The following is a 26,314-nucleotide window of genomic DNA, read 5'->3' as shown; positions in this document are numbered from 1 at the left end:
GTTGATAATTGGGAAGTTAGAGTAATGTGTTTAATGTCTCTAATGTGCATGATACCATGAGAATAGGCTTGATTGTATGTTAGGGAAGCCATTGATACTCGAGAGAGGTCCTTGGTATTGATTAGGGTTTACTTTTCCCCGTTCAATTGGAATCATATGTTAGGGGTAGAAATATAATTGCATCAAGCGTAATTGTGGTGATACTAGATCTTGGATGTTTTAATTATTTGATTATCATATTCCTTAGTTTATTTTCGATTTTCCATACATTAGTTCTTTAGTTATTTGATCATTGTTGATTATTGCCTAGTAAGAATTTGAGTCTAATTAATTAGTTGAACCTTAGTCTCTTGGGATTCGACCCTTACTTGCCTGTCTACATAGTAGTGGTTAGTTAAGTTATTTTGGCTAGGTGTGTGACCGCCTATCATTGGATGTATGGTAGATGTGATACATTGTAATTCTTTCATGGGGTTTAAGAGTTTTGCAAGAGGGCTTCATCTTATCAACGCATAATGGGTGTCGATTGCCTCTATTGTCCTTATGTTGATTGTAATAATGTGAAGGTGGTCAATAGTGTTGAAATCATTAGAGATCATGTAATTTGTCGTGAGTTTAGGCTTAAATACCATGTGTGGATTTGGCACGGTGAAGAAGGAGAGTACAGTGGGGATGTTGATGAGAATGATGTTAATGATAGAAGCAATGAGATTCGTGTGGACGAGGAATACAAGAATGATGAATATATTATTGATAATGGTGATGAGGATGGATTTGAGGATGATCAGGTGGATGAGGTCGAGGATGAAGGGGTGGATGAGATGATGCGTGGTGTTGAAGGTGACGTGTTTGAGTCATTATCGGAGGCTTCTAAAAAGCCTTTGTATCCTAGGTGCAAAAAATACTCCAAACTATCAGCCGTGCTAACACTTTTTAACATTAAGTCAAAGCATGGGTGGACGGACACTACTTTTACTTCTTTGTTGACCGCGTTAAGTGAGATGTTTCCTGACGAGAATGACATTCCTAAGTCTTACTATTATGCAAAGAAGCTCATGTATCCATTTGGTTTGGAGTATAAGAAAATTCATGCATGTCCTAATGATTTTATTCTTTATCGAAATGAATATGAACAATTGGAGGAGTGTCCACGATGCAAGAAGTCGCGCTACAAGCGCATGAGTTGCAATGCTGGTACGAAGGGACCTCCTGCTAAGATGTTGTGGTATCTTCCCATTATTCCAAGGTTTAAGCGTCTATTCTCAACACCAAAAGACGCTAGAAACTTGAGGTGGCATGCAGAGGGAAGAAAGAAAAACCGAATGCTGAAGCATCCAGCCGACTCCCTGCAATGGAAGAACATTGATATGAAGTTTGGGAAATTTGGTGATGAAGTTAGAAATTTAAGGCTTGGGTTGTGCACGGATAAGATGAACCCATTTGGCACTCTTAGTCACCAACACAGCACATGGCCGGTACTTTTAGTGATCTATAATTTGCCTCCTTGGTTGTGCATGAAACGTAAGTATGTAATGCTTTCACTACTAATAATGGAGCCAAGGCAACCTGGAAACGACATAGATGTTTATCTTGCGCCACTTGTTGACAATTTAAGAAAGATGTGGGACGAAAGGGTTTCCGTTTTTGATGCTCATAAGAATGAGATGTTCACATTGCGTGCAGCTCTTATGTGGACCGTTAATGATTTTCCTGCATATGGCAACTTGTCTGGGTACAAGAACAAAGAAAAAAAAGCATGCCCCATTTGTATTGACGACACACCAAGCATGCGCCTTGATCATTCTCACAAAGAGGTGTACGTGCGGACTCGAAGGTTGCTTAGGCACGATCACCCATATCGTAGGCAGAAAAAGGCTTTCGATGGGACAATGAAAGAGGGGATTGCGCCTAGGCCATTGAATGGTGAGGAGGTTTATGCTCGAGTTAAGGGTATACGAACAGTATTTGGGAAAACAGAAAAAGCTGCAGACTTAACTGCTCTCTTTAAAAAAAAAATCAATCTTTTGGAAGCTTCCGTACTGGAAAGAACATGACGTTAGGCAATGTCTTGATGTGATGCATATAGAGAAGAATGTGTGTGATGGTCTTGTGGGAACGATGGTGAATATTCAAGGCAAAACAAAAGATGGAAAGGGTGCACGATTAGATTTGGAAAGGATGGGGGTTCGTCCAGAATTGTGGGCTCTGGAAAAGGTTAGAAACGGAAAGGAACAGGAAAAGGAAAATGACATGAGTTTGAAAAAAGGAAAGGGGAAGAGCAAGGGAAAGGGAAAGGAAAAAGGAAAGGCCATGGATGCGTCGAAGAAGAAATATGAGGGAAAAGCCAAGGATGAAAAGGCTTATTTACCTCCGGCTTGCTACACATCGTCAAGGGTAGAAAAACGAATGTTTGTGCATATCTGTACAACATTAAGGTTCCATCAGGGTACGCATCTAACATGAAAAGATTTGTATCCTTAAATGGAGAATTGAAGCTGACAAGTATGAAATCCCATGATTGTCACGTTATGATGCAAGTATTTCTACCAATTGCAATACGTGGTATTTTGCCGAAGCACGTGAGGGAAGCTATTACAAGGCTTTGTTCATTTTTCAATACAATATGCAGCAAAGGGCTTGATCCTTGTACACTTGATGATTTGCAGGCGGATGTGGTTGTGACTTTTTGCAAATTTGAGATGTACTTCCCACCCTCATTTTTTGACATAATGGTGCATCTGATTGTTCATTTGGTGCGTGAGATTAAGTTGTGCGGTCCAGTGTTCATGAGGTGGTGCTATCCTTTTGAAAGACACATGGGTACATTGCAAAATAAAGTAAGGAATCGGGCTCACCCGGAAGGAAGTATGATTCAAGGGATCGTGGGTGAGGAGATTGGTAATTTTGTGGCCGACTATATAGCCGTTGCTGAACATATTGGTCTTCCTACTTCTTAACATGAAGGGAGATTTGATGGTCATGGCACAATCGGGTCGCAACGAATGTCCCCTGACCGAGATAAGTTCTTACAAGCACACCTATATGTGTTGCACCATGTTGTAGATGTTCACCCATATTTAGACGAGCACATGGCTAGTTTGCGTGATGAATTTCCATCGAAAGGTGAAAGGGCACTGATGCAGTTGCATAATAAGAGGTTTGTGAGTTGGTTTTGTGATCGAGTGATGGGTCGATTGGATCAGAGTGTCACTGATACAGTAAGGTGGCTTGCTTATGGTCCTAGGGATGATGTTCGCTCATTTGAGGGATATGACATAAATGGGTACACTTTTTGGACTGAGCGTCAAGATTTAAAATCTTCCTCAACCCAAAACAGTGGTGTAACGCTTGTGGCATCGTCAAGGGAATTTGCAAGTGCTAAGGATAAATCACCCGTTGATGTAGAGTTATCATACTATGGTCGAATTCAAGAAATATGGGAGCTTGATTATTGTAACTTCACGGTTGCTCTTTTCCAGTGTAAGTGGGTTGATAATATCAGGTGATTAGGGGATTTTTATCCACCAATCAGCATCCGAGACGTGGACCAGCCAGGTTTCGCCACGTGTCCTTCACGTAGGCCAATAGGAGCCTGCCACATGTCATCACGAGATACGTCCTCCATGGACCAATTGTGATGCGACACGTGTCCATCATGCCAAATAGGTAAATCAGCCAACAAGGCCCAATCTTGGTTGGAAGCCCAGTCAGCCTTAGGGTTAACCTAAACCTAGTACTGGCACGCATCCCAAGGCATATAAATATGCCCATTAATCCTCATTAAGGGAGAGGACACACATTAAACACTCTCACCTAGAGAGACCAAATTACCATTATTTCCGCATTAATTACTCCTTAATCAAGTACTAACTTGACCGTTGGAGGCGGATCTCCAATCATCCGGAGCATCCGTTTGTTTTGTAGGTACAGGCGTCCGGTTCCAGTCTCGGAATTGTAACTCTCCCGTAGGAGATCAAAAAACCCCGAAACATTTTGGCGCCGTCTGTGGGGAGAGTACTTTTGAGATGGCATCCACATCAGTACCGACTCCTGAAGAGAGGCGTCCCTAGACGACCCTCAAGTTCAGTCGGACCATGATACTGAAGAAGAATTTGAAGTTGAAGCTCATACAGCTTCAGACGGGACCCTAAGGGCTTGACGCACCCGTCATACAGAAAGGAGAGAACGGGACGATCTTCAAACTGGACTCAGTGATCCAGTCGGCGCACCGCCTGTTCAGCAGCAGCCGGATGATGGGTCTGCTCCCATTACAAGGAACGAACTCATGACCTTCATGAGGGGCTTCAAGGGAGAGATTCAAGAGTTGCTCAACAGAAAGACGCCTGCTCTGGCCAAGGAGCAGTCGCCTAAAAAACCTTCCTCTTCAGGGAAGAGGAAGCCTGTTTAAGGGCGAGAGGCGACCCCTCATCCCAACTCTAGGAAGTGGGAGCCGCCTGCCCTTGATTTCACAAAGTACCGCTTTCCTACCCCAGGAAAGAGGAAACCCGTTCGTCATATTCAGGCGGACGGGTCGAAGAAAACATACATAGACGCTCGGCTACTGCTCGAGCAGAAGAAGAATGACCGACTGTCAGAGTCGACCTCTACTTCAGACTTCCAAGACAGTCTGCGCAATACCTCTATGAGGTATACTCAGTCACATCATGAGAGTCAGTTAGGCGGTACCTCCCGTCAGTCAGGCTTTCATAGTGACCAGGCGGTACCAAACTTGCCATTTGTACCGCAACAACAATATTTTTTGCAGCAACCTCTGTTTGGAGGACATGCGGCAAAGAATGTCCAACCTATGGACTGGCAGCTACGGTTTCTTAGACTTGGGGAACAGCTGTCGGCTTTCTCCAAGGAAATTACAGAAGCCGCTCAGCCGGCCAAAGTGAAAAATGTGTTAGTAGGCGCCTATGATGGCACTACTAACCCAGAAGACCATTTGATGACATTCACCAACCTGATGTATCTTCAAGGGTTGGATGATCCCACTTGGTGCAAGTGTTTTCCAGCAACTCTCAAAGGAATCGCCTAACAATGGTTCGGCAACCTGCCGACTGGTTGTGTGAATAACTTCAGGACGCTTGCTTACTTATTCACCTCCAATTTTTCCATGAATATACCTGCGAAGAAGACGACCCTTGATTTAGGGACGATTCAGCAGGGCGAGAAGGAGGGGCTTCGTTCTTACATCAGGCGTTAACCTGATAAGGATACAAATTCAAGGGCTACCGGATGAGGTGGCCTACACTGAATTTTTTCAGAGGCCTTAAAGACGGGTCGACCTTCAAGTTTGATTTGGTTCGAAAGAGGGTGGCGACTCTTCAAGAAGCCTTGATTGAAGCAGAAGCCTATATACAGGCGACTGATCTTTGTAGTACGGGAAAACATTCGGACGGGAAGAGGTTCGACAAAAAAAAGGGACGACAGAAACAGTCGTCCAACAAAGTTGAGAAAAAGAGAAAAGAGGTCTGGGCGGCTGATTCCTCTAAACAGCCGGCCTAGAAAAAGAAGAAAGAGTTCAAACCATACTCCCCGAAGTATGCGTTTAACAAGGATAGTCAAACCATCCTAAAAGAAATCAAGGGACGGATCTCAATTGAGAAGCCGACCCCCATGAAGGGTTGTGCGAGCAACCGGAACCAAGAAAAATTCTGTGATTATCATGAAGATGTTGGTCATCAAACCAACGAATGCATCAGCCTGATGCGGTATCTGGACCGCCTGGCTGAACAAGGCGGTCTTGACTCTTATGTCAAGAAATCTAAGGGGAACATTTCCTCGAAGAAGCAGTCGGCCAAAAAGAATCAACAGGTCGACAGCTCTGATACAGATGATGCAGTCGTCTACACCATTGCAGGCGGCTTCTCAGGTGAAGGTGAATATCAGGCGGCTAGACGTAAATTCCGTTCACCCTGAACGACCCTCCAAATATTCATTTCCTGAAATTGTCATCACTGAAGAAGATCTAGGAGGGGTAAGGGGGCCGCATGACGACCCTATTGTTATTGAATGTAAAGTGGCCAACCAGAGAGTTGGCCGAATCCTCATAGATACCGGAAGCTCCTCAGACCTTATCAGTAGCAAATGTCTGTCAAAACTCAAATATCAGACTGATTGCATACATCCGGTATCCCACCCTCTAGTAGGGTTTGGAGGAGGAGTCATCCACCCAGTGGGACGAGTGGATTTACCCATTCGTCTGGGTGAAAAAGGGGAAGGTCGACACATGGTGGTCCGGTTCTTGGTAGTTGAGGAACTCTCGGCCTACAACATGATTCTGGGACGACCAACCCTGAATAATTCCAAGGCTGTTATAATCCCGTCTCTTATGTTGCTCAAGTTTGAGAGGGATGATGGAACAGTCGGCTCCCTAAGGAGAGATCAGAAGATGGCCCGAGAGTGTTATCTCTCGGATATTAAGCCCACTGTCATGGCCGCTGGGTCAAGTGGTGGGAAAACAGACCTTGACAATGTCAAGGAGAGTGCGCCTGTTCAAGAAGCAGGCGGCAAGAAGAGAAAGGCTGCCCAGATGGGAGTCGCAAGAAAAGAGAAAAAATAGCAATCATTGGCAGAGGAGCGGTCAGATGAATTCCGCCCTCAGCCGGCTGGTGAGCATACGGACCTGATCCTAGATGACTCGCGTCCCGACCGAACAGTCAAAGTTGGGACGACTACTCTGAAAGTCCTAGGTGACGACTTTCACCAACTCTTGAAAGAATACAAACATCTTTGCATTCGAAGTCCATGAAATGCCAGGCATCAGCCCTGACCTGGCGGTACATAAACTGGATGTGGATCCAAAAAAGAAGCCGGTAAGGCAGAAGAAGCGGAACCATGGCGAAGAAAGAAGTCAAGCGGCAGCCGCCGAAGTTAAGAAATTACTTGATGCGGGGTTCATTCGGCAATGTTACTTCCCCGACTGGGTTGCAAATGTAGTGCTTGTTAAAAAGCCGAATGGTACCTGGCGAATGTGTGTAGACTACACAGACTTAAACAAGGCGTGCCCCAAAGACAGTTACCCTCTGCCTAAAATTGATAACCTGGTCGACTCAACAGCCGACCATGCTTTGATGAGCTTTATGGATGCCTATTCTGGTTTCCATCAAATTCCTCTATGGAAGAAAGATCAAGAAAAGACGGCCTTCGTCACTGATCAAGGGTTATACTGTTACACGGTCATGCCGTTTGGTCTGAAGAATGCCTCGGCCACCTTCCAGCGAATGATAAATATTGTGTTCTTTGATCAGATTGGGAGGAACGTCGAAGCATACATTGATGATATGATCGTTAAGTCTAAGCTTCAGATAGATCATCTGTCGGACCTCCGAGAAACTTTCGCCACACTTAGGCGGCACCATGTCATGCTCAATCCCAAGAAATGTGTATTTGGAGTTGAGTCTGGGAAATTTCTCGGATTCATTATCAATCAGAGAGGAATAGAGGCGAACCCTGAGAAGGTGCAGGCGGTCATCGACATGCAGTCGCCTCGCACCGTCCGAGAAGTTCAGAAGTTAACAGGTTGTCTGGCGGCCTTGGGAAGATTTCTAAGCCGATCAGGCGACAAATGCTTATACTTCTTCCAGGCCATCAAGAAAAAGGCAAGGTTTGAATGGGGGCCGGATGTTGAGGCGGCTTTCCAAAAATCGAAAGTTCACTTGCATTCCTTGCCGAGGCTGGTCAGCCCTTTGCCCAAAGAAGTACTTTACATGTACCTGGCCGTCTCTGATCATGCGTTAAGCGCTGTTCTTCTTGCTGAAAGAGACGGCTGTCAGCTCCCGGTCTACTTTGTCAGTCATGTACTGAAAAATGCCGAGTTGAGGTATCCCTTAGTGGAGAAATTTGGTCTTGCACTCTTCATGGCTGTTAAAAAATTGAAGCCCTACTTTTTGGCACATACAGTCGTCGTGTATACAGATCAACCTATCAAGCGGCCACTGACCACCATGGAGTCGTCAGGCCGGATGATCAAATGGGCCATAGAAATTAAGAGCCTCGAAGTTACTTTCGAGCCTAGAAAAGAAGTGAAGGGGCAAGCCTTTGCTGACTTTATTGTTGAGATGACTCGTCCCCCTGACTCTCAAGTTCCGGATCAAGTCTAGAAGGTATATGTGGACGGAAGCTCTACTTCAAATGGTTGTGGAGCAGGCGTCATATGTCAGTCGCCAGAGGGCGACAGGTACGAATATTCTCTATGCTTCAGTTTTCAGGCCTCAAACAATGAGGCAGAATATGAAGCTTTACTAGCCGGAATCCGCATGTGCAAGGCGGCAGGGGCAAGAAAGATAGACGCCTGTTCTGATTCACAATTGATAGTAAGTCAGTATAATGGTGAATATGAAGCAACCCATCCGGCCATGATCAAGTATTTACAGGCGGTACGACAAGCAGTCGGATCCCTTGAAGATTTTCATCTGACTCAAGTGCCGAGATTAGAAAACAACCAGGCGGATGCTCTTTCAAAATTAGCATCCTCCGCCTCTTGTGATACTCCTCGAACTGTTTTTTGGGAAGTAATGGAGAAAAGAAGCATCGAGGAAGACCCTATTGGAATCCTAGACAGAAGCTCAACCTGGATGGATCCAATCAGGGCATATCTGACAGACGGTACCTTGCCGGATGATCATCACCAGGCGGCTGCGCTGAAAAAACGGGCAGCCAATTTTGAAATGATAAGGGGAGAACTTCACAAAAGAGGGTATCTTCAACCCTACTTAAAGTGTGTAACTCCAGAAAAGGGGCGAGAGATACTAGACGATCTTCACTCTGGTTACTGTGCTTCCCATATAGGCGGCATGTCGCTTGCCCAACGGACAAGGCGGCAGGGCTACTTTTGGCCTACTTTAGAAGCAGATGCAATGGAGATGGTGAAAAAATGTGACAAGTGTCAAAGGTTTGGCAAACTGATTCACCGTCCGGCTACTGATCTCACTACCATTCATAGCCCACTACCGTTTGCTAAGTGGGGCATGGATATTCTGGGTCCCTATAAGCCTGCTACAGGCGGTAGGAAATACATACTTGTTGCAGTCGACTACTTCACTAAATGGGAGGAGGCGGAGGCTGTAAAGGGAATCAAGACGAAGGATGTAATTTCATTCATCTGGAAAAATGTCATCACTCGGTTCGGGGTTCCCATGTCTATGGTTTTTTATAATGGTCCCCAATTTGAGACGCCTGTTCTCAAAAGCTGGTTGGGTGACCAAGGTATCGCACACCACTTTGCATCATTCGGCCGTCCACAAGCAAACGGCCAGGTAGAAGCCTTTAATAGAATCATCTCAGACGGTCTCAAGAAAAAGATTGAACGAGCAGGCGGCCTATGGGCGGATGAACTACCACATGTTCTCTGGGCCATTAGGACGACTGGAGAAACTCCGTTCCTCCTAACCTATGGTGCAGAAGTTGTTCTTCCAATTGAACACTACGAGCCGACTCTTCGAGTAATGTTATACGACGAAGAGGCGAATTGGGAATCCATGCGCCTGGCATTGGACTCACTCCCAGAAAGAAGGGGCAATGCCGTCTTGCGCCATGAAATTTACCGCCTGAGAATGACTAGATCATACAACAAAAAAGTACACAGGCGTCCACTCAAAGTGGGGGACTTTGTACTAAGAAAAATGGAAGCAGTCGGCAGGGCCAATGAGTCTGGAAAATTAACTCCCAACTGGGAGGTTACCCTACCGAATTTATGAAGAGGTCAGGGACGGTATCTACCGTCTGGAAACACCAGACGGCCAACCGTTACCTCGAACTTGGAACGTAGATAATTTAAAGAAGTATTATTTTTGAATGATGTAAATAGCCGAGAGCCAATTAATAAAAGTTTGCTGTTTCATTCAATCTTGTACTAAGAGGGGCATGCCTACTGACAAACAGTCGGCTACTCTCCATGTTTTATTTTCATTCTTACTTAAGAGGGGCATGCCGCTTGTTCCACACAACTGGCTACTCTCCCATAACACAGTTCACCAAGAACTATCAAAGGCTCATGGCCAAAATGATCAGACCAAGCGCCAGGCCAACTGATCCAAATATTAAATTAATTCGACCTGTCCCAACATTATAGCAGGCGTCCAGCGGCATCCATCCGGATGAAATTCGTCGCAGAGAGCAGCTCCCTTTTGGGTGGAACATTGTTCTATAAAATCATTACACGGCACCTATACGACTATCTAACCAAGACAGCCACGTAGCCGTTTCTCAGACAAGGATACCTCTCACTTAACCGACTAATCAGGTCAAACAAGTGTTTGCAGTAACCATCTGTGTCAATTAACCGACTAAACTACTTGGGATAAGAACGGTTGGTACCTTATGAGTTAATAGCCAACAAACATTGGCGAATAAAGGGGAACAACCGGTACCCACCGCTTGAAACCTCTACTACTCAGTCACTCGGCGACTAAGTAACAACCATGTTTACTTGGTCACTCCTTAAAACTTAGTATGAAACTAAGGTGTTCATAAAGCGCCTGTTCACACTAAGTTAAATATAGCAGGGACCAGCCGGCCTAGACCGCCTAGAGTCTCTAGCCTAAAAACATGGCAGGTAGGAAACCACCTTTCTACTTGGTTAATTTTTCAAATGACAGGACCGCCTGCCTAAAGGGGATCCAGTCTTTAAAATGAGTCAAATACCGATTGGATAAATGGTCGACTGATCGCCTAGCCTGGAAACAGACAACCAGTCGTCCAGGGGCATAGGCGGCGTGACCACCTCTTACCAGTCTGCAACACCTGTCTGCAACTATCGACCACGCAGAACAGTCGGTATAGTATGCAATTGGATATCAGAGTTTCGATACTTAGCAAAATAAAAGCACAAATTCGAAACATTTTGGCAAAAAGGCGACCTAAAATAATGGTCGCCTAAGTTATATTAAATACCGGCCATAAAGACCGGCATAAACATTCAAAACCCCGGCCCCTTGGCCGGGTAAAAGATACAAAAAGAAGCCGGTCAATAAGACCGGAAAAATATTCAGAACCCTGGCCCCCTGGCCGGGTAAACAGAAACAAACGGCACGCAAGCCGTAGAAAGAAGACAAAAAGCTTAAGAAGGGGGCAGATCCTTAATAATAGCAGCTGCCGCCTGGTCAGCATTCTTTTTGCTGGACTCGGCTTCAGCTGCATCCTTCTTCGATGCATCCACCCCAATCGGCACTATGGCCACCACCGGCTCCTCCACCTCAAACGCCTCGTCCTCAGCAGCCGCCAGGATCTCTTGATTGTATCTATCAGAACACTGGCGGTACGTTTTTTTCCCATGAGGCAAAGTCGGCATTGGGGAAGAGGCGGCCCCAGGTTAGGCGCTGGATCTGAGCAGAGTCTTCCATCATCTCTCGGACCAGCTCCTTCTTTTCCTGCTCGGCCTTTGCCGAGAGCTCCTGAGTGAGGCTCTTCTCCTGATTCGCCAGGCGCTCCTTAACGCTCGCCAAGGATTTCTCCAAGGTGTCGTATGAGCTCATTTTTTGGCGAAGAGGCTTCAGCTCGGCCTTGAGGTTGTTGATGGTCGCCTCCAGATCATTGTTCCTCTTCTGGGCCGCCTCCAACTGAGTCCGGATAGCAGAAGTAGCCTGCGCCTGATAATAAAGAATATCAGTTGTCAAAATCTCATTTTGGGCAATTTGAAACATTGCCTTATCGCAGTCAGAGGCGGCCATAGCTTTAGCAGCCTTTACCTCTTTGTTCTTCCTATCAAGCGGCTTGCGAAGGACGTTCACTCGGAGTAGGGCCTAAGTCAAAGGGAACAAGCGTCAGTCTCAAACAAAAAACAGGCGTCCTGGAATTTAAATGACAAAAATATGCTAAGTATACCTCAGCAAGGACCCCTGCGATACCGTCTAGGTCAAGGGTGCCGACACCCCTGACCGCCTCTCTCTCAGCCGGAGGGACGGCTTTGATCATAGACTTGGCCACCTCGACCAAGTCCGGTTCCTGAGGGCCGGCTGCATCAAGCATAAACAAGCGCGTTAGACCTAGTAAAGAAGGAAGCAAGTCTAAATTCACAAGGACAGTTCCATACTTCTAGGCGGTCTGTTTAGAGTTTGAGAAGGAGTGGACGGCTGTTTCTCAGCCGCCGCATGTTTCTTGGCAGTACCAGGAGAGCTCGCAACAGTCGTCCTCCGGGTCTTGGAGTCCGGCTGTTGGGAAGAAGAGGTTCTTGGAGTGCCCGTCTAACAAAAAAAAAAAAAACACAACAAAACGCACGGTCAGTATCTGTATAAACTCTAACTTTAAAATGGAGTGAGAGGCTTGGAACTTACCAACGGCGCCTACTTGTTGGGGGAGTCGGCAGAGGACTGTTGCATGATGGAAGCACGCAACATAGCAGCCGCAGTCTTTGAGGCGGTAATTTTGCTCATGGCGTCCTCTGCAAGAACAAATACCAAGGTTAATAACAGTAATAACAGTAATGCAAGGAAAAAGAGAGTATTCGACAGGCCGGCTACCTCTTGAGCACCGACTGCTGAGGCCACAGGCGGCCAAAAAGTACTCGTCATAGAGCCATTTAAAGCTCGGGACGTAGTGCAGGGGCACTTGCTCTCGCACCCCTGTAGTAGAGTCGACCCTCGACTCTACTTTGAAGAGTCCTTTGTCCAGGATCTCTTTCTTAGCCTTTGGAGGAACAGGCGGCATGCTGCAGCCGCCTGCAAGAAGAGGTGGATCCCTGTTCTACCTGTTGAAGCGCTTGTTCAGCTCTGTGTCTGAACTTTCAATTATAAGGAAGGTGCTTCGCCAATCCTTCCATTTATTTTCTTTACCTCTTGTCATGAGGTAGCCTCGGTGGCTCGTCAATTGGTACCAGCTGGTACCGCCTGCCTTAGGGGTCCAGCTGAGATAGTTCATATGGGCGAAAGCCTCGAAGTTTGGCTCCACCCCGTGCAGTTCGCACCCGGCCACATAGCCGAGAACGTTGAACTAGGAGTTTGGGGCTAACTGCCATAACCCCAACTCATACCCATCCAAGATCCGCTGAACAGCCGGATGTAGTGGGAAGCGCAGCCCAACCCTGATGGCCGCCTCGTAGCAGCCAAAGCAGGCGCTATCATAGCTAGTACCAGCCGGCCAGACAACCGTGTCTTCTGGATCCGGCACAAAAACTAAAAAGTCGGGGCCCATTGTGTGGTTCGCAATAAAGCTCCCCATTTTCTCTTGCATGGCCTTGATCCGGCCCTGTGGGACAGTGCAGTAGTAAGGGGTATTTTGCTCCCTATAAGAGGCGGATGGCTCCGCCCAATTGTCCCCCTTCTCAATTGCGTGAGAAAGCCTCGCCTCTTGTAGGCGGTTGTTTTTCTCCTCTGTGTCTAGAGAAGTATGACCAGAAGAACTAGACTCGGACTCGTCCTCTGACGAGCCCGAAGAGGACGACTCCTCTCCTCTCCCAGAGGGGCCCGCCTCCTCTCCATCAAAAGGAGCGGGAGAAAATGTAGACATGTCAACTGTAAAGTGGGAAGGGACCACCTTGACCCCTCCCTCAGAGCTGTCGGCGGTCAAGCCGCCTTGGTTCACTTCAGCATTTGGCGCCTGGTCAGATGTTTCACTAATCGGCATCCGGTAGGAGGAGCCGTCCGAGTTCGAGATCCTAACAGTTCTTTTTGTTCTGGCCATTATGTTCTGCATAGACACAGAGACAGTCGGACTTTGTATAAAGGGAAAAGACTGGTTCGGAAAAGGGCAAGCGGCACTCCTAGTCCTAGATTCAGCCGTCCCCGGTGACCGGCTGATCACTAATCTAGGTCGTGTCGTGTGCTTCCGTGGTGCCATTTCAAAAAGGAAAAAATAAAGAAAAATTAAGAGTAAGAGAACCGACGGTTACCTGAACGAGTGAAGTTGACGAAGTTCTTAAAATTCTGAGCAGCCGACTTGTCAGAGTAGGCGGTAGGCAGAAAGAGTCCGGAATGTCAGAGCAAGTTCAGGGGTCCGAATGTTCTCTTCAAAAAGTTCTCAAGTGTGAAAATGACTGAAGTCAACACACCCTTATATAGGCAAAATGAGAAGGCAAAGGGTCACTTCCAAATTCAAAATTTGGGCGGGAAAATCACTCGGCCTTTCACTGAGTGACACCTGTAGCAGGTCGTCGCCTGTTACGGTGCGACACTTGTCACAGGTAACATGTGACCAGTCACGTGCCACCTGTGAGGGGCAAATGATTAGGGGATTTTTATCCACCAATCAGCATCCGACACGTGGACCAGCCAGGTTTTGCCACGTGTCCTTTACGTAGGCCAATAGGAGCCTGCCACATGTCATCACGAGATACGTCCTCCATGGACCAATTGTGATGCGACACGTGTCCATCATGCTAAATAGGTAAATCAGCCAACAAGGCCCAATCTTGGTGGGAAGCCCAGTCAGCCTTAGGGTTAACCTAAACCTAGTACTGGCACGCATCCCAAGGCATATAAATATGCCCATTAATCCTCATTAAGGGAGAGGACACACATAAAACACTCTCACCTAGAGAGACCAAATTACCTTTATTTCCGCATTAATTACTCCTTAATCAAGTATTAACTTGACCGTTGGAGGCGGATCTCCAATCATCCGGAGCATCCGTTTGTTTTGTAGGTACAGGCATCCGGTTCCAGTCTCGGAATTGTAACTCTCCCGTAGGACATCAAAAAACCCCGAAACATCAGGTGTAATGTTAAATATGATGACTTTACTCTTGTAGATCTTGGCCACCTGAATGATAGTGCGGAACCATTCATCCTTGCATCTCAAGCTAAGCAAGTGTTCTACGTAACTGACCTAGTCGATTCAAAATGGTCTATTGTGCTAGCCGGAAAAAGAATAATCCTAGGCATTGGAGATGTTGAGGATGAGGAAGAATATGATGCGTTTGATGATTCAGCACCTTTCACTGTTCCTAGACCTGTTGTACCAAATGACATAGACGACCAAGCAAATTATATGCGATCAGACCACAACGAAGGAATATTAGATTGAGGTACTATTCTTTGTGATTTTGAAATTGTAGGCGTTGAAAGTATTATAAAAGCACAATTTAGGTGATTTAAGGAATTATTTTGGTAATACTTGCCCATTTTTCACATTTTCTTTTAAATGAATGAAGTAATTCTTAAAACATGTGAAATATGGAATAAGAATGACCTGTATGTTAACTTATTGCCCATTTTCTATGTTGATTTGTATTATAATTCATAAATTTATATTTGATTATAACTTTACCTAACCAAATTTTTTATATTACAACTAATAACGTGTTATGTTTGTAATGGCAGGTGTTTATATCTCATGGAGGACGATGAGGACCGTAATTTTGTAGAGGATATGGAGGATGATGATGATGATTTCCATGAGGATGAGGACCAGCTTTATGATGTCAACAAGGAGAATGATTTGGGTGAGCCAGAAGATCAAGCTCAGGATGAGTTTGAGCGTAGGCTTGATGAATTTTAAATTCCAGCTGAACATGCACCTCCTATTGAAAATGCAGTTTCTAAGATGGTTGGTGAGAATCCTACTCCCCAAACTCAAAGCCAAGGACAAGGTCAAATGAATAGCACAGGTGGTGGAGGGGGGGTGAAGGCACTGGCTAAGAAAAAGGTTAGGGGTCTGACGACAAGTTTTAAGAAACCCGCCGATACCATGGTCCTAGAGTATGACAAGGTAGGCCAACCTACGGGCAAATGGCGTCGTCAATATGATGTTCACGTTGGCATATGTGCGCGCAAAATCTCCATTACACTTGGTTAGCGGCAAGTATCTCCAGGCTTGATTCAAACATTTTGGAATTATACAAGCGCAAGTGTTTTGTTGGCACATTTACACAATTATAAATACCTTCACCTTATTGTTATTTCAAAGGTGAAACTAATAATCGCTTTTATTTGTGCTTGTAGAGTCTGTTTAATATTCCTAATGATGCCGCCAAGCGAAGGGTGTTTGAATCTTTACTAGCGAAAAGATTCAGAGGCTTCAAGACCACCTTAGTTCGTGGGTGGATCACCAAGAGAGTTGTGAGAAAACCAAAGAAGAAGAAATCTTGCAAGGGAAAGGATAATGGAGGTGGAAATGATGAAGTTATCGAGGAAGAGCAACTCCCATGGCAAAAATGGCCAAGCATATCAAAGGATGATTGGGAAGCTTTCGTTCTTCAAAGAAGTCAAAAGGAAGCAATTGCAAGTTTGGGTAAATCTGATGACAATTGTATAATATATTGACTCTTTTTGAAGTAATGATACTAACATTTCTAATTATGTAGGAACTGCGGGAGCAAAATTCCAAAAATGCATTGCAGAGGCAATACACCCATCGTATGGGGTCTAAGACATTTGGTGAATGGAGGGAAACGTGGGTCAAGGAGGGAGTATACCCCACTTTGCTTGTAGGGTCATTCAAAGAACCCTCTGATTCCACGATCACTACGTAGGTGAGTCGTGCTGGCGATTTCATTTGTTCTCTGCATGCGCGTGACAAGGAAACCAGAAAATGGGTCATCAAGGCTCCGGAAACCAAAGAAATGGCAAATAAACTTGTAAGATAACTATGAACTTGTGAACTTTATGAAGCTTTTGCATAAATATCACTATACAAAAACAGTAACTATATTCATGTTACCTTTTTTATTTTGCTACAGCTTGAGTACACTGAAGAGCTGGTAGGCAAGCTCGTCCCAACTGTAGAAAAGACCCTTTCACCTTGGCTTTGGGAAAGCCCTACCATCCAGGACGAGTATTAGGTGCGGGAGGGACATTGCTAGGATAGGAAAAGGTGATGGGTGCTGAATACACCAAATCAGGAAGATCTCGAGCAAGTGTTAACTCATCACATGACTTGGATGCCAAGGTGGCATCTAAGGAACAAGTGCGCAACGAGATAGTAGGTGAATTCAATGCTTGGGCAAAGCAAATGAACTTACCGAGCTTGCCGTTCCCCTCGACTACACCGGTTGACTCATGTAGTCACCCACAAGGACAAGGAGAAGATGAGATACATGGAGAAGATAATGAGATACATGAGGTAGTTTCAAATCTATTAGTTTTGGCATATTGAGTTACGTGAGATCTAAGGTGGCATTATTAATTTACTATTGCATGTTGGTACTCCTACACATGCGGACTCGAGGGAGCTTGATAATCCAACACCTCATGAATTTCTAGATTTACAGGTGATTTGTCTAGTTCTAGCGTAGAGAATTTCGTTACATTATCAATTGTGTAGGAAAAGACCCCTAGTGATATGTTTGGTTCTTATAAGTGATCTTCCAAATTGGTGTAGGAAGAGACCCGTTGTGCACTTCTACACCCGGGGCTATCAAACAGTCGAGCTTTGCATTTGATGGCGTATGCTAGTGCACAACCAACCTGTGGTACGGTCCATTTGTGGCCGCTTAGGCCACAACATTACTCGGTCGGGATCAATTCTATGATTGCGGGGTTCCAGGACACCCGACTACCGGTGCCCGTAGAGGAGGATGGGATTACTACACTTTGGGAAGCAAAAGGTAGCTTTGTGCAATGGCCACATGCTTGGGTAAGGTTGATCAACGAGGTAAGATTTTGGGTTCACTCTTTACTCTATGCCCGGTTGTCTTCCCAAGAGTTGGATGAATTTCTTTTCTAACCAATTGCGTGAATTGTTTTATCAGATTTCGAATAAAAGCCAAACTTCATAGAGGAGGAGGGTGGAGAAGCCTAAAAGCATTGATCAACCTACAAAGAAGATGAGTGAACAACGGTCGAAGAGTGAACAAGCTTCGAAGAAGAACTCTTCGAGAGGTTCAGCCATGCAAGTTATTACTCCACTTGTTGGAGGCACGGTAATTCATTGCCCCTTAAATTATGTTATTCAGATTAGTGGTGATTATCGTTTATTTTTCCATTAATATTCTATTATCATGCTTGCAGAGCATTGTAGGAGCGCTTACGTGACATTGATTCTCTTTGTCAAGTTGAGTGGTTATGCCCCGAGCAGACCTCCACTACTAGAATCTTTCATCACCTTTAATTTGTAAATGTCACTTCTATTTGAATTTAGATTTTGTTAACTTTTTTACTACATTATTAATTAGTATTGTTTGTAAATTTGACACTTCTTTTTTTTTGAGAAATTGTAAATATGACACTCCATTGTATTGCATTTGGGATTATTAATATCGATCTATTATTGTTATTATTTCAATTTAGAAATTATTATTATTATTTTTAATATTATAATAATAATAATATTAATAATAATTATTATTATTATTAATATTATTATAATAATAATTATAATTATTATTGTTATTATAATATATTATAATAGTGGTAGAATTAATGCAGGATGTACAAGTTTTTTTATTTTTATTATTATTATTATTATTATTATTTGTATTAATATTATTATTTTCGCCAAATAACAAAAAAAAAATTACAGTTAATGGCACTGGTTAACCGGTGTCAATTGCTTTTTAAACCAAAAAAAAAAAAGCGCGGCACTTCAATTTTAGCATTGGTTAACCGGTGCGAAAGCATAGAATTGGCACTGGTTAACCGGTACGAAAGTTTAGAATTGGCACCGGTTTTTAACCGGTGCGAATGTATCTGGTTTTTGGCATCCCTCAAATCTGGACCGGTTCAAAACCGGTGCTATAGGAGGGTTTTGAACCGATGCTCATTTACATTTTTCGCCTAGTGAGATTCGATGTAAAAGTGTGGCAACGAGTATTTAATAACAGACCCTACACGCAGACCCGTCAAACCCAGAGCCGTACTTAGACTCGCCCAATTTATTAAATTTAAAAAACAAAAAAATCAATTAAAATCAAATCATACATGTAAAACCCTAAGTATGTAAGGAGCTTATAGCCGACTTGCCGCATATCCCACATTTTGTTTCAACGGTCCAAATTTCCAATTTCTAAATAGAGAAACACCAAGTCCCAAACTTCAGTATTTCAACACATTTCGTTTTGACGAGTCACGATCTCAGGCAACCATCCACATCGCCGGTTTTATAATTGTTTTACGATTTGTCTATTAACTGTTAATGTTCTCTCGTATTAGTGTTTTTTTTTTTTTTTTTTTTTTTTTTTTTTTTGTTCTATATGCAATTGTACAATAAAAATATTACGATTAAAAATTTTGGGAAAAAAGGTAAGGGACCCTGAACTCTACCCAGACCCTACTAGACTAGACCCATAGGGTCCGAGTAAGGGTCTCAAAAATTTAGACCCTAAGGGTCCGAGTAGGGTATGGTATGGATAAAAAAGAAAAAAAAAATCGGGTACGAGTTTGGGTATAACTAGACCCTATCCAGATCCTATATACCCATAGTCGTCCCTTAATAGAGAGAGTATATATAAGAGTAAAAGAAAACTATCTATCGTATGAGACACAAGGCCAATAGCATTTGTTAGCCTTTGGAGGAGTAGTGACCAGTGAGGAAGTAGTAGCGGAAGAGGTTTGTGAGATAAACCTATCTAAAAATTATTTAAAAAAAAAAAATTTTGAAAGTACAGGGGAGAAAGATGGGAATAGTGAAAAAAGTGGTCTGGGTCCCATTTTTTTTAAAGACATGCATTCAAGTGCAAAAGGGGCAAAAAAGAGTGGAGATCACTACCGTATTTTGAACCATTGGAACTCTAATGGAATATTTTAACTATCACCGAGAGTGTATTTTGTACTCCTAAAACTTCTGTGGTGTTATTTGACAGTCTAATGAGACATCTCTAAAAGTGTAGCGAAATGACCTTTTTACTCCTGTGAGGCATACCAAAAGCGGCTCATGGTAAGCCATTTGAAACACCTCTGGTTACCAGACCAATAACTTTGAGGGTTGACCTAACATTTTCATGAAATAAAATATACTCTGTATCGTGTAGAATATTGTATTATTGCCCTTGGCGCATAATTTTGCTATATTTATGTTTTAAATTAAAATACAAGTTTTTTGAAAAAAAAAAACAAGTTTTAAAAAATACAAGTTTAAAAATATTAATGTACCATAAATTGTGCAAACATACAACAAACAACAATAAGGAAATGAGAGAGTACAACGTTTACACGCGTTAGTTATATACTACTTTTATTCTATTGAACTGACACAAGTATATTTTGGTAACGTTTTATTTACTCGTTGTATAATTTATAGTTATATCCTTAAAGACCTTAATTTATCGGTTTGCTTTTTTCTTTTATGTGCTTTTCTTTAATTAAATTGGATTGGATTGGATTAAACATGTAAAAACTTTGAATACGTGGACATTTATTTTGAAAAAATATCAAATTTTAGCGTAATATATCATGTCATGACAAACTTAATCCATCCAATTTCTTTACATCCCCGATTCTAAGCAAACAAAATCATAAACATAAACGACTCCCATCTATTTAGTCACCAAAGACAATTTGGATTATGTGCGTAGAGCCCACATCAATTACCATCGATACAAAAGCATTAAAGCAACAAAGACCAACAATTACAATTCCTAGCTTCTCGTTCAATATTGAACAAAACTTGTACTAGTAGCATTCAAAGCATGCCTAATTGACTACAATTATTAGAGTAATGATTAACAACTTTGTGCAATTTTGCTGACCATTTGCTACCTATAATTAGCAAAACAATGCAACTTGCTATTAGTAGCAACTTGCAACTTTGCAAGTGGTTGATAGTTGATCCATTGATAAAGCCTTCAAAATTGACTCTTTTGTGGGACCAACTTTTGAGTACTGATCAACTTTTGAGTAATGTCCCTTTCTTTTAATATAAGTTGTCCCATCCCATTACTTTTAGGGATGACTTTGTACCCCTCCGTATCTCAATAATTGTTAGCTTTCAAAATTAATGAGCTCCTTCGTTTTTAATTGGATGTTTGGTTGAACGTATTGAGTTTGTACTATAGTAGAATTCCAACGTAATTGTTTTTCTCATCTAATTATGTTTCTTCCATATTGTTAGATAATATAAACTCCTTGGGTTGGAGTGTATTTTATTGATTTATATATATAGGGTTACAACGATAAATCCTAATACTTTAGGGAATCTCAAAAGATATTTACAGAATATTCATAAAACTATATCCTTCTATAAAAAATAATATCTAGAATATTTATCATATTCTATCACACCCCCGCAGTCATAGCGGGAGGAGGACGGACGCTGAGTCTGGATCTGAACTCCAAAAATAGTTGTCGAGGGAGGCATTTTGTGAAAATGTTTGCAAACTGGTAACGAGATGGAACGTGCAAGACCCATACATGCCCCAACGCCACCTTTTCTCGAACGAAATGAATGTCCATTTCGATGTGCTTGGTGCATTGGTGTTGTACGGGATTATGAGACAAATAAATTGCACTGACATTATCACAATAAACAACAGTGGCCTACCGGAGAGGACAATGTAACTCCAAAAGGAGATCACGAAGCCAACATGCCTCGGCAACAACATTAGCGACGCCTCGATATTCTACCTCTGCACTGGATTTAGAAAGAGTAGGTTAACGCTTAGACGACTAGGAAATGAGATTGTCCCCTAGAAAATAATAATAACCCGAGGTCGAGCGACGGGTATCTGGACACCCGCCCTAATCTGCATTAGTATAAGTAATCAAGTGCATGGATGAAGAAGGATATAAATGTAACCGTGATCAATGGAGCCCTAAATGTAACACTGAATGTGTTTCAATGCATCATAATGAGCCTGTCTGGGATCATGCATGAATAAACACACCTGCTGAACTGCATAAGCTATATTAGGGCGAGTGAAAGTGAGGTATTGTAGGGCACCTGCAAGACTACGATAGAGTGTTGGATCATGAAACTTAGGGCCTGTCTCTGCACTAAGCTTGGATTGAGTATCCACTGGAGTCGCCGCAGGTTTACAACTAGCCATGCCTGCGCGCTCTATAATTTCCTGTGCATACTTTTGCCGAGACAGAAACATATATGAAGGAGTACGAGTAACACCAATGCCCATAAAATAATTGAGAGGGCCCAAGTCAGTCATTGGAAATCCAGTACGTAAGTGAGAAATGATGCAGTCACGCAACAAATTTGAAGAAGTAACCAACACAATATCATCAACATATAATAGCAAAAATGCCATGTCTTTCCCATGTCGGAAAATAAATAAAGAATTGTCATTTTTGGCAATGACAAACCCCATCTGCAAGAGAAAGTTAGCATACCGCTGATACGAAGCCCTTGGAGCTTGTTTTAAACCATATAGAGCCTTGCGGAGCCTACAAACATGGCCTGGAAACCTCTTGTCAACAAACCCGGGGGGTTGATGCATGTATACACACTCATTTAGATCACCATGCAAAAAGGCATTTTTTACATCAAGTTGGTGAATAGACCACTGACGAGCCATAGCCAAACTTAAAATTGTGCATATAGTGGCCGGTTTAACAACCGGACTGAAGGTTTCATCACAATCAACACCTTCTACTTGAGACCTACCATCACAAACTAATCGAGCTTTGTGTCTTTCAAGATCACCATTAGCATTTAATTTATGACAAAACAACCACATACAGTTAACAATGTTCACCCCGTAGGCCTAGGAACCAAATCCCATGTCCCCGTTTCAATTAAAGCACTATATTCAACACGCATCGTAGCATTCCATTTTGGGTCGGAAAGGGCTTGTTTGTGATTTTTGGGAAGCGGGGAACAGATGATGGCAGATAGACCGAACTTTGGGTTTGGTTTAGCTATTCCGTGCTTAGACCGAGTTTGGATTTGAGGTGATAATGGCGGTGGTCTAGTCGAAATAATTGGCGTGAGGCCGCGAAGTGGGGGTGGTGTGTATGTGGATGAGGGGCTTGGAAAAAGGATTAGGTTGGTTAGAATAGTGGGGCTGCTGAGCTGATTTGAGTTTGGTGAACCAGGTAGCGAGCTGGGCTGGTGGGTGTGTTGCTGGGCCGTAGGGGATGCGTGCCTTGGGTTGGCAGGTTGGGCCGCAACTCACCTGTGGCGGGGTGAGCTACACCACAGCCCGCCTATGGAGTAGGTTGGTCTGTTGCTCTAGCTGGGTCGTGGGTAGGCAGTGAGGGCCGCAACCCACCTGTGGCCTGCTGAGCTGCGCCACAACCTCCCTGCGGAGTGGGATGGTTGGTTAGGCGTGGTGTGGGTTGCATACGGATGTGGTGTTGCAAGAGTGGTGATGGGTCATCTGAAGCTAGAAAATCATAATCAGTCGATTGAAACTTAGTGATATGTGTACATGGAAGAGTATGTTCATCGAAAGTGACATGGCAAGAGATTATGATTTTATTGGTGGTGATATCCATACACCTATAGCCTCTATGGTCGGAAGGATAGCCCAAGAAAACACACGGGGTGGAGCGAGGTGCAAGCTTATGAGGCATTGTGGCTGATAAGTTCGGAAAACAAAGACACCCAAAGACTCTAAGATGAGTATAGGAAGGGACAACCCCAAATAAAGCTTGAGCCGGAGTGATTTGATTGAGAGTTTTGGTAGGAATAATATTTAGAAGATAAGTGGTCGTTTCTAAGGCATAATGCCAAAAGGCCGGTGGAAGAGATGCATGAAACAATAGAGTACGCTTAACATTGTTAAGAGTATGAATCATGTGTTCGGCTTTGCCATTTTGAGAAGATGTGTGAGGACGAGAAGCGAAAAAACCAATCCATTTTTGACACAAAATAATTTGAACGGGTCATTGTCGAATTCACGACCGTGATCACTTTGAAAAGATTTAATAGGACGTTCAAATTGAGTTTGAACATATTGTCGAAAAGTAAGAAAGGTTTGAAAAGCTTGAGACTTATACACAAGAGGAATAGTCCACACATATGAGTATAATCATCCAATAGAACTAGATAATATTTGTGACCTTTATCACTACAAATAGGAGAGGTCCACAAATCGGCATGGATAATGTCAAAAGCAGAATAAGTAATGCTATTGGAATTATGAAAAGGCAAGCGAGTATGTTTTCCTAATTGACAATCTATGCAAAAAGTGGAGTCGTGCTCCTTATTACAATCAATCAAATTGTTACTTCTAAAAAAATTAAAAGTGGGTGCCTCAGGATGTCCTAAGCGGTTGTGCCACGTGGATGGAGACAAGGCTGTGAGAGAAGTGGCTAGACAAGTTGTCGGTGCTGTGGTCACAGGATAAAGGTCCCCGGTACTATTGCATCTGGTTATTAGATTCCCCGTTCGTAGATCCTTCACAGAAAAACCATTAGGATCAAACTCTATTGACACAGAAGTATCAGAAGTAAACTTTCTAACAGAAATTAAATTTTTGATAATTTGGGGAGCTAAATAAACATCACGCAAGGAAAGAGATTTATTAGCAATAGTGGAATGACCATAACCCGTAATTGGAATGCGTTGACCTTTACCCACTTGAATATAATTAGATATGCTTAAATTAAAAAGGGGTAAGAGTTTACTGGCATTATTTTTCATGTGGGAAGTTGCTCCGGAATCCATGTACCAAGACGGATCGTAGTTAGGGAAACTCATCGTTGCAAACGCATTTCCCAACTCGGTTAGAGTCATTGTCGAACCATACTTTGATCCATGAGAAGAGTGAGCTGCTTGGGAATGTTGAGGAGGCCCAAAGAAATAGGCCTGCTGAGGCCTTTGTTGTTGTGTCGGGTAGGGGGTCGTGGGCCAGCCCATTGCTGAGGATGTGGGAATGGCGCCTGACCTCATTGTGGGGAGGCTTGCTAGGCTGGATTTGTTGGGCCATTCCAATGGGGAGGTGCGCCCCATTAAGGAGGTTGCTGTTGTGATTGTTGCTGCTGCTGTTGTGGAGAACCTCGGCCACAACCCTTGCCTCGACCTCGGCCGCGACCACGACCACGGCCACTAGAGCCGCCACCTTGACCGGCCAGTGCCGCTTGGTGCTGTTGTGGGGCCGTCGAACTCGTAGTGTTTCCAGATTGAGCCACAAAAGAGGATGCCTGTGACGATGAGTCATTGGCTCGCCTTGACTCCTCAAGTAACAATCGAGAACTCGTTGTTTCGAATGAAGGCAACGGGGTAGTTTGTTGTATCATCGCAGCAACGGTATCAAAATCTGTATTCACTAACCCCGAAACTAGTCGAATTACGAGTTTTTGCTCCGGCACGTTTAATTCTCGACGATAAGAAGAGATGTAAGAGAATTTTGACAGGTGCAATTGATTAAATTGCTTTTCCAGATAAACCACCCTAGTGGTTTTATTTTCTCGAAATATTTCCTTAAGTTTATCCCAAACTTGTTGTGCCGTATCCCCTTTGCATAAAATTGTTTATAGCAAATCAGTAGAGATAGTACCATAAATCCAATTCTTGACAACGGAATCAAGCCTTTTCCACATAGCGTCGGAAAGGTCAGCAGGACGAGGTGTTTTTGGGTCAATATGATCAGGGACATCAAAAGCATGAGCATGACACTCAAATAACTCAACCCAATTGGAATATTGAACTTTTTCACGATCAAGAATGAGAGGAATATCATTCTTAATATTACTAATACCAAGAGCCAGATGAAAGACTGACGATTCACCTTCCTTGACCATGGTGATTGATGGCAGTGGTGTTATGGGTTGCTAGGGGTAGACGGCCAGGGCAGAAGAAAAAATTCGGGAAAGGAAAAAAAAAAAAACTGAGAAAGCTAGGATTGGATCTAAAACCTAAGCTGTGATACCATGTTAGATAATATAAACTCCTTGGGTTGGAGTTTATTCCATTGATTCATATATATAGGGTTATAACGATGAGTCCTAATACGTTAGGAAATCTCAAAAGATATTTAATTCACAAAACTATATCATTCTATACAAAATAATATCTAGAATATTTATCATATTCTATGACATATGAAGTTATATATATCCACATAAAACATTAAAATTCAACTTATTTGAGGGAAATCGATAAGCAACTTTATTCATTTTGTGGAAAACAATACTTCGTTCAATAGATGATTCTATGGTTGTCATTTGAAAAATGATAACCATAATTTTTAAAAATAAACGGTTCAGATTTAATGATTTTTGAATTATTTTTAAATGCTAATATTAACTAATCTTTATTTTTTATAAATTAATTACAAATAAAAGATTCAGAAATAAGAATAATTAATTTTTAGAAGCTAATTAAGTATTTTTATCAAAAAAAAATATGAGTGAATTTTGATTAATTTTAGCATTTAAAAATAATTCAAATATCATTAAATCACGGCTGTCTATCTTTATAAATTGTAGTAGTCATTTTTCTAATGTAGAAGTTCATGACATATTAATCATACATGAAGTTCCACTACTTGGGTTTTTTTGTCAACAGATACACACAAGTACTAAAATATTATAACACTCCCCTT

At 43.0% G+C, this 26,314-nt stretch overlaps 1 protein-coding gene across 1 annotated transcript; it reads right to left on the bottom strand.

Moving 5' to 3' along the window:
• Positions 1-24,719: 24,719 nt before the first annotated feature.
• LOC110728667 lies at positions 24,720-25,511 on the bottom strand. Its single transcript, XM_021908311.1, has 2 exons — positions 25,268-25,511; positions 24,720-25,225 (listed from the first exon to the last, which is right to left on the bottom strand). The coding sequence occupies exons 1-2, from the start codon at positions 25,509-25,511 to the stop codon at positions 24,720-24,722; spliced, it is 750 nt and encodes a 249-aa protein (XP_021764003.1).
• Between the last annotated feature and the right edge of the window lie 803 nt (positions 25,512-26,314).

The sequence above is a fragment of the Chenopodium quinoa genome, unplaced genomic scaffold, assembly GCF_001683475.1.
Source record: "Chenopodium quinoa cultivar QQ74 unplaced genomic scaffold, ASM168347v1, whole genome shotgun sequence".
Classification (NCBI taxonomy): Eukaryota; Viridiplantae; Streptophyta; class Magnoliopsida; order Caryophyllales; family Amaranthaceae; genus Chenopodium; species Chenopodium quinoa.
This window is presented reverse-complemented; position numbering and strand designations above follow the sequence as displayed.

Coding starts and splice junctions, on each gene's coding strand:
- LOC110728667 (XM_021908311.1), bottom strand. CDS start 25,511: ATGGTCAAGGAAGGTGAATCGTCAGTCTTTCATCTGGCTCTTGGTATT. Junction 25,226..25,267: donor TGTCAAGAATTGGATTTATG/GTACTATCTCTA, acceptor TTTTATGCAAAG/GGGATACGGCACAACAAGTT.